The 9158-nt window shown below is 44.1% G+C and overlaps 1 protein-coding gene across 2 annotated transcripts in view; it reads left to right on the forward strand.

Annotated features, from left to right (window-relative positions):
• ATR (ATR serine/threonine kinase) overlaps nucleotides 1-8809 on the forward strand; it is a 75295-nt gene extending 66486 nt beyond the window's left edge. The window contains exons 46-47 of one of the 2 annotated variants that reach the window (XM_014521606.2): nucleotides 5442-5547; nucleotides 8253-8809. In XM_014521606.2, coding sequence (XP_014377092.1) covers nucleotides 5442-5547; nucleotides 8253-8426 — 280 coding nt within the window. In that variant the 3' untranslated portion in view covers nucleotides 8427-8809. The remainder of the gene's footprint in view (nucleotides 1-5441; nucleotides 5548-8252) is intronic. The other variant, XM_025208462.1, reaches the window with a different exon arrangement.
• Nucleotides 8810-9158: the final 349 nt, after the last annotated feature.

Here is a 9158-nt window from a genome sequence, read left to right on the forward strand (position 1 = left end):
AGAAGCACCCCGGAGCCAGGGCCGGTGGCAGCCGGGAGGCTCCAAACAGCTGTGCTGGGCTCCAGCATCAGCTCTGTACCAGCACATGCAAGTGTGCCTCAGAGTGGGCGATGGGGGAGGGGCCTGAGGCAGCACAGTCCTGGTCTCTACCCCGCTCCCAGCACAGAGCTGGTGACTGGGCTCCGGAGCCTGGCGCAGCTGTTTGTAGCCAGCAGGGGCTCTGGGCAGCTGCAGCAAGCGGGCAGCTGCAAACAGCTGTGCCAGGTCCACAGCTCCGGCATCAGCTCCATGCTGGAAGTGACTGCACATGCACCTTGGAGAAGGCTGCGCTGCCCTGCTGTCTGCCCTGAGGTGTGCACGCAGTCGCCACCAGCACGGAGCTGATGCCAGAGCTGTGGAGCCCAGCGCAGCTTTTTGCAGCCTGCCCACTGCTTGCGGCAGCTGCCCAGAGCCCAGGCTGGCTACAAACAGCTGCGTTGGGCTCTGGAGCCCAGTCACCAGCTCTGTGCCGGGAGTGGGGTTGAGACCGGGGTTGTGCTGCCTTGGACCCCTCCCCCACTGTCCAGTCTGAGGCATGCGTGCACACGCCAATACAGAGCTGATGCTGGGGCTCTGGAGCCCAGTGCAGGTGTTTGCAGCCTCCCGGCTGCAGCTGGCCCCGGCTCTAGGTAGCTGCTGCCAGCCGGGAGCCCAGGCTGCTCCCAGCAGGCAGCTGGGACACTGTAAGCCCTGCTGGGAACAGCCTGGTCTCCAGCAGCAGGGAAACTGTGTCACAAGCACGGCATCCTGCCATGTACCCCCTGCCCTCATTTTGTTTTTCTGGCATGCTGGCACTCCGGCACCTTCCAAGGTAGGCATTGTGGTGTTTTTCGGTGCTCCGGCCAAAAAATGTTGCCTACCCCTGCTCTATCAGCTTGTGTCTGTTGTTCCTAGTTATTCCAAGGGGTGCCCTGATAAACAGAGCATTTCCTATTCCCTGCTGCCCCCCACTCCCTGGTGAATTTGTATACTGCCATGAGATTCCCCCCTCAACTTATCTTGCAGAGGCTGAAAAGGTCCAGGTCCCTCAGCCTTTCCTCATAGGGCCTTACCTGCAGGCCTCTAACCATATGGGTGGCCCTCCTCTGGGCCCTCTCAAGGCTATCCACATCCCTCTTGAATTGTGGCATCCAGAATTGGCCACAGTACTCCAGCTGCAGCTTGACCAGTGCCACATAGAGGGGAAGCATTACCTCCCTGGGTCTGTTTGTGATGCACCTACTAATGCATGACAAAGTGTGGTTAGCTCTGCTAAGTACTTCATCACATTGACAACTCATATTCATCTTGGAGTCAACAAGGACTCCAAGATCTCTTTCCACTTCTGTGCTGCTGAGAAGGTTATCCCCCAGCCTATAGGTGTGCTGATGAGTCCCTCTCCCTAGGTGCAGCAGCTTGCACTTGTCCTTGTTGAACTGCATCCTATTGCTGGCCATGATCTTTGAAAACTCATGACAATTAGGAGAGATCCTGGATGATTGGAAAAGACCAAATAATAGTGCTCATCTTTAAGAAAGGGAAGAAGCAGGATCCAAGGAACTACAGACTGATCAGCCTCACCTTAGTCCCTGGAAAAATTATGGAGCAAGTCCTCAAGGAATCTATTTCTAAGCACTTGGAGGAGAAGGTGATTAGAAACAGTCAGCATAGATTCACCAAGGGCAAGTCATGCCTGACCAACTTGATTTCCTTCTATGATGTGATGACTGGCTATGTGGATGCAGGGAGGTCAGTGGATGTGATATATCTTGACTTTAGCAAGATTTTTGATACAGTCTGCCACAACATTCTCAAGCAAGCAAAGGAAATATGGGTTGGGTGAATGGACTGTAAGATGGATAGAAAACTAGCTGGATCATCGGGCTCAGAGGGTTGTAGTCAATGGCTCAATGTCTGGCTGGCAGCCAGTATCAAGTGGAGTGCCCCAGGGAAAGCACCCTCAGCAAGGTTGCAGATGACACGAAGCTGGACGGAGTAGTAGATACGCTGGAGGATAGGGCTAGGATTCAGCAAGGCCTAGACAAATTAGAGGATTGGATCAATAGAAATCTCATGAGGTTCAATAATTACAAGTGCCAAGTGCTGCACTTAGGATGGAACAATCCCATGCACTGGTGCAGGTTGGGGACTGACTGGCTAAGCAGCAGCTCTGCAGAAAAGGACCTGGGGGGTACAGTGGACAATAAGCTGAACATGAGCCCACAGTGTGCCGTAGTTGCCAAGCAGGCTAAAGTCATACTTGGTAGGAGCCTTGCCAGCAGCTTGAGGGAAGTGATTCTTTCCTTCTATTCAGCACTGGTGAGGCCACATCTTCAGTACTATGTAGTGCAGGGCTCAAAACTGGACAGAAAGGATGTGGAGAAATTGGAGAGAGACTAGTAGAGGGCAATGAAAATGGTTAGGGGGTTGGGGCATCTGACCTATGAGGAGAGGCTGAGGGAACTGTGCTTATTTCATCTGGAGAAGAGAAGGCTGCAAGGGGATTTAATAGCATCCTTCAACTACCTGATGGGTGGTTCTAAAGTGGATGGATCTACACTGTTCTCAGTGATGACAGATGATGGAACAAGGGGCAATGGTCTCAAGTTGCAGCAGGGGAAGTTTAGGTTGGATATTAGGAAAAACTTTCTCACTAGGTGTGTAATAAAACCCTGGGAGATTTACCCAAAAGGCTCATGATTTACCACATAGTTCACTAGGCAGGGCCCTACCACTCAACAGCATTTCAAACCATGGTGAGCCACGACATTGCATACAGTCCACCCAGAATTCCTCTGTTGCTGAGGGTGCTCTCCCAGCCTCGTGCATATGATTAGCGTGGCCCCACATTCCACATTGACCCCACTACTCAGTATGGGGGTATACTCCAGATACCCTCCATAAAGGAGCCATGTGCTACTTAACCCCCAATTATGACTGGAACCAGGTATTTTTGTCACATGTCCTGGGATGCTCCAAGAATTTATCTGGAAAACTTCAGATATACTTTGTCATGTCCTGAGATAAACTGTTAGGACTTCCTATCCTGTGAACATTTTTAAAGCTTGTCCTGGGGCAACAGATATGGATGTCTAAATTATTGTAGGGTTCAGTTTCTTATTCTGAGTACAAAAGAAGAATAAAATACCTTCAAAACAGATATGATAAAATCTGTCTTGTAGCATCACCCAGTGGAACATCAGAAACAATGCTGCCTTGTTTATATGGCTTTTTAAGAAACAAACAAAAATACTGAAAATCTTGAAAAACTTAAATAAATAGCTGCATAAGAGTAGAGCTGGCTCTTAATACAGGTTTCTATGTACTCTATTTACCCAAATCCAAGATGACTGAATTTAAGATAACCCCTCAATAATTAGATTATTTATATGGAAAATTTATAAATTTACTATAATTTTCCATACACAGAATCCAATTATCAGAGGGTCATCTTAAATTTGTCCCCACCACCACTGCAGTAGGGGGGCAGGCATACCTTGCACCCTGTCATACCTTGTTCCATGCCACCTCTGCCTCTCCACATATGCCCCATTTTCTTCATCCGACTGCTTACCACTTGCTCCAGCCCCAGCCCGGGGCAAGGAGCACATACTTGCTCTAGCCAAGCCTGGCTGGGTGGCAGCTCCAGCCTACACTCCAGGGCCCATCCAGAGCTGCTGCTGCTTTCGCCAAAACAGCTGTTATTGGACCAGGTGGGAGCTGGAGCAAGCACATGCTCTGTGCCCTGAGCTGAAGCAGGGCTGAAGCCCTGCTGGTGATGGAGCAAGGGGAGGTGGTGGTGGTGCAGAGGCAGCAGTGGAACAGGCAGCAGCTGCCCCCGTGCTACTTTGTACTTAAATCCAAGACAAGGGGCTTTTCCCCAGCTTTGTTAAATGTGGTGGGGGAGGGGGGAGGTGATCTTGTCTTGGATTTGAGTAAACATTGTATTTTATAAACAACAGTCTGTACTTGCAGCATGGAGTCAATTAAATCATACAAAATTTCAGTTTAATCAGAAAGAGTTTTGTTTTGTAAAGGATACCATAATTTGACTCATTCTGAGCTGAAGCAATGAGGCTTAGGGTAGAATTCCTTTTTGTTGTTGTTTTTGTGTTCTGCTGCTGCATGTTCAACCTGCCACTTTTTTGTCCATGATAGATTTACTGTAATACAAATTAGGAGTCTGGAGAAGATTCAGGTTCAGCTTTCTTTTTCTTTATAGTTTCAGGGTCGGAAGGGACCTAATAGATCTTCTAGCCCGCCCCCCCGCCAGGGCGGGAGGACAACCCAAAAAAAAAAACAAAAAACAAACACTCACCCTAAAAACAAAAACGGGCCTCAAATGAGTCCAGCCAGGTAAGTATCCAGCCTCTTCTTAAAGATCCCCAGGGTAGGGGCCAGCACCACCTCCCTTGGAAGTTGGTTCCAGCTCCTAGCCGCCCTAACTGTGAAGTAATTTTTTCGGATGTCCAATCTGTACCTCCTCTCCCTCAACTTGTGCCCATTACTCCTTGTTATGCCAGCGGGGGCTAGGGGAAACAGCGTCTCCCCCAAACCCTTCTGGTTCCCCCTAGTGAGCTTATAGACGGTCACCAGGTCCCCCCTCAGCCTTCTCTTGTGGAGGCTGAATAGGTTCAAGTCCCACAGTCTTTCACTGTAGGGTCTGCCCTGCTGTCCCCGAATCATGCGGGTGGCCCTCCTCTGGACCCTCTCCATGTTGTCCACATCCCTCCTGAAATGGGGCGCACAGAACGGGACACAATACTCCAGCTGCGGCCTGACCAGCGTCGCATAGAGGGGGAGGATCACCTCCTCTTTAGTGTCCTTATATTTCCATAGGTCATGTTTCTGTAGACTGCTAATGGTAAAACTGCTTATACTGACTCATTCTAGCACTAACTTGAGAGCAAGTATAAATTCCTTACCAAAGATGCATGAAAAGATGTACTCATTTTTTTCCAGACAGTGTAATGCATTAATGTGTATTTTCCTAACTAAAAACATTATTTTAGAGCCTCTTGAAAATTTTACTGATGCAGTGTTTCCTATTGCAAAACCTGCTGTCGGGTGATATAGGAGCCCATTTAAAATACTGGTTAAAGGGTGTGCTTTGCCTATGACTGATCAGGTAATGGACAAGGTTAATCTTTGTGAAATTATTAGTACTGATGTTGTGAAGATGACTACAAAGGAGGTAGAGACATTTAACATAGCTGGCCTTTTATTTTTAAGATTTTGCTTTGCTCTAGAAAAATAGAATTACAAATTAATATGAAATTCAAGCAGCAGTATTTTATTTTAGCAGAGAGAGAAAGTCTTGTGCTTGACAAACTGAAGTTGATAATCACCAGAAAATTTATTTCACTTCATAAAGGTGTTTGTTTAAACATTTAAACATTGAGCTTTCCTTTGTTTGTATTTAGCGTCTTGAAGACTTTTCTCCATGATCCTCTTGTGGAATGGAGTAAACCAGTGAAAGGTAATACAAAAACACAGGTGAATGAAACTGGGGAAGTTGTCAATGAAAAGGTGAGTTGCAAGAAGTTTGGTTTACTTATTGAACTACTGTTAATTATTTCAAGCACAACAGTATCTATAGGTTTCAGAAATTGTGTTCATATTCAAGGAAAGCTTTACTTTCATGTTTTTCTTTTAAACCTATTTTAGCCTTTTTAACAAATGATTTATTTTCTGATATTCTATCTTTAAGTATAGTGAAACTATAGAAAATGTTGTTAACACATACTGTACCTTTTTAGTATCATTTTCTAAGGTTCTATATGTACTGAAAAAAATTATGACCTTCTAGTTCTTCACCAGTGTCAACAACATTAGAAAGCTTTCGTTTATATAGGGTTCATGCCTTTCTCCAACATGCTGCCCAGCCTTCTAAATGGCATAGTGATGGTAAGTTTATCACTATCTATACCAGGGTTGGGCAAAATGTGTCCTGGGGGCCGGATGTGGCCTGCCAGACCATTCTATCCGGCCCGTGGCGCCCCTAAAAAATTTAGAAAAATAATATTTATCTGCCCTGGGCTGCCTGTCACGCGGCCCTTGATGGCTTGCCAAAACACAGTAAGCATCCCTCTGCCCAAAATAATTGCCTGTCCCTGATCTATACCTATCAAGTTTTTTCATTGCTTCTATCATCAGTGACTCTTAACTGATAAAGGAGTATTGTTATCATCATTTACCTAGTATAAACTAGTCTTGGCAGAGACTATTCTGCACCAACTCAGAGGTACAGAGTACCCAGAGTACACCTGGGGCTGACCCTTCCAACCATGTGGAGCAAGGGTGGAGTTCTGCCATCAGTGCCACTCCTCCCCCCGCTGCAGGGCCAACAGCTACAGCTTTAACCCTTTTGCAGCCACTGCCAAATTGGTAGTAAGCTGTTCACTGAGCAGCAGGGGGAGGAAAAATGGTGGTGACAGAAGGAGCCTGATGTGTGGTATGTGAATAAAATAGAGCATTATTCAGGCTGAAATTTTCTGTGCCAGGTCTCTCCTCTGGCTGTTCTTGGAAAACTTCATCCAAAGTGGTTCATCCATTTCTAAGTGCAGGTCTAAGGGAAAATATTTTGTTTTGCCTATGTTAGAAACATTCTCTACAATTTTGGTTTTGAAAGCACAACTTGGAATTTGGTAGGTGGATAGCTTTTGTTTCAGGGATATGCCTTTTGTTGTCTGAAAATTTGCCCATATTTCACTAAGTTTATAAGCCCATGACAAAAAATCAAAATTCAAAAGTTCTCAATAGCAATGTCTTAAATGTTGATACTTTAACTTCCTAAAGGATTCTGTACACATTGGGTATGCTTCAGCCCAAGGCTGAATTATAAAACTGTAGGGTTTGAAGAGACTGCAAGTGTTATCTGGTTGAGCTCTCTGTTCAAATCCAATATTTTCTACTCTGAAACTAGGCTGAGCCCATCTTCGCTTGTAATTGCAGTTCTGGGAATAGCAAAGTTAGTGGTAAAAGATAGGAGCATATAGAAGATGACAGGCTACTGTTGCTCTCAGCTGCTCCATTAGGTCAAGTGGCAGAGGTCTGTGTATGCCATCTAAAGTTTCCAACTCTGTTGATGAACCAAGTGTATTTCTATATGTTGCTATATAATGGAACTTCCAGGTGTTTTTCCAGTTTCATTTTTTTAAAGCTAGGAAATAATGCAGGGAATACTATGTTAAAAGTACATTACAGTAGAGCACTGGCTTTGCTGTAGTTAAAGTTGAGCAGTGTTTTCTCTTTAAAGGTCAGCTCCGTCAAGAATGCTTTTAAATCTGCATTCTTATTTGAACTGCCTTAAGGCACCTTGCACCTCATGGAAATGGTAAAAAGTATTAGCTTTCCAAATCTGAGGTCATCCAAGTGAGAGATCTGACTAAATGGAATTTTATATAAACAGATGGTGCTTACAATGAAGAATTTCATGGCCAAGACCTTTGGTCTCCAAAGAAAGTGCAGAGGTGCACCAGAGTAATGCTGCTTAGAGTAAAGTAAGGTCTTCTCTCCTGTTTCAGAAAGCAGTTATGTTCTGGGATACCACAACTTGTTTTCTGTGGTAAGCCTCCTGTGATAGAACTACGTTCAGAACAGTCAGGCAGGCACCCTTAACATGCACTTCTGGTTTGAATGCTATGGGGAAGACCAAAGACTGCATCCTCTAGGTGAGGCCTTAGCATAGACCTGTTTGCAACAGTGTCAGGCTTTGTTCTATGGGAGATCTGTGCCCAGAACAACTAGCTGCCATTTGATTTTGTTGGGACAGGTACATGCCTAACTATATGCCACTCCAAGATAGTAAAATTGGTTATCAAGCAGCATATGCATGGATCCTAGCAGATCGTACAGCCTGCACGGAAGCCCCCTGCATTTTGATTGCTGTTGTGACCTATACTAACCAAATTGAAGCTAATGCTTCAGTTGAGGTGTAAACACACTAGGTATTTGAGTCGTACGTGTTTTATGATGATGAAAGGACTTGCTTAGCTAAAACATATTTAATTACTACCTGTGTCAATGGCTTGCATAATAGCTTATTCAGTCTCTTCTAAATTTCTAGCCATAAAATGAATGGTAAGTTCCAGTTCTTGAGAATGATTCACTCTCTTTTTTTCATATTTGGGATTTGGAGTAAATGCAGACTCAGCAAAACAAGAATTGTTTCATTTAAAAATGTGAAAAAAATGATATTTAACATTTTAATTTTTCTTTTTCCTTGTTTCCAGGCTAAGACCCATGTCCTTGATATAGAACAGCGGCTGCAAGGTGTGATTAAGACTCGAAACAGGATAAAAGGATTGCCCTTGTCTATTGAAGGACACGTCCACTATCTCATACAAGAAGCAAGTGATGAGAATCTGCTCTGCCAGATGTACATGGGCTGGGCTCCATACATGTGAAATATTGCTGTTCACAGCTGATACTGATTTTTTTAAACAAACTGTTGAATTTGTTTATTCACGCTATTTTTTTACCTTTGTTGAATACTGACTTGGAACATAGGTTTATGCTAAAACTTAATGTGAAGTCTAAGGAATTATATATATATATATATATGTTTGTTGTAGTTTGTGAGTTGTGTATTCTGTATACATAGAAATGCATCTATTGCACGGTATACGTTTGAACATGTATACAAATTTGTATTACATAGGGACATACATTTTGTTTTATGTATACAGAGTACAACACTCTTTTACTATTAAATAGAAAGTACAATTGTCCTTGTGATGTATGTGCCTTTTGTATATACTCAGAATGTGCAAAGATACAACCTATTATGTTATAGAAGTAAATTATATTTTATAAAATATTACACATTTTCAGAGAATTTTCTTTTCCCTATTTCAAGGAGATAAGTGTGACCATAAGAATGCCCATACATCCTAGTATAAAATGAACTGCATTACAGTATGAGTGTAGTAGTAGACCTGTGAACTGCAGCTGTGTCCATAAGAGGGGCTTTCCAAATCTAAAAAAATGTTTTCAAAATATTCATTTTCGGGTTTTAACAAAGCTTTCCTGTGGTCAGTAAAGCATGTTAAGTGACTGCATCAGATCACCTGTTTGATCTGTCTGTTGGTGGGGTAATTTGGATATAGAGGGATAAATACATATCCCTACCTCAGTGC

Source organism: Alligator sinensis, unplaced genomic scaffold (genome assembly GCF_000455745.1).
Source record: "Alligator sinensis unplaced genomic scaffold, ASM45574v1 scaffold846_1, whole genome shotgun sequence".
NCBI classification, from domain to species: domain Eukaryota; kingdom Metazoa; phylum Chordata; order Crocodylia; family Alligatoridae; genus Alligator; species Alligator sinensis.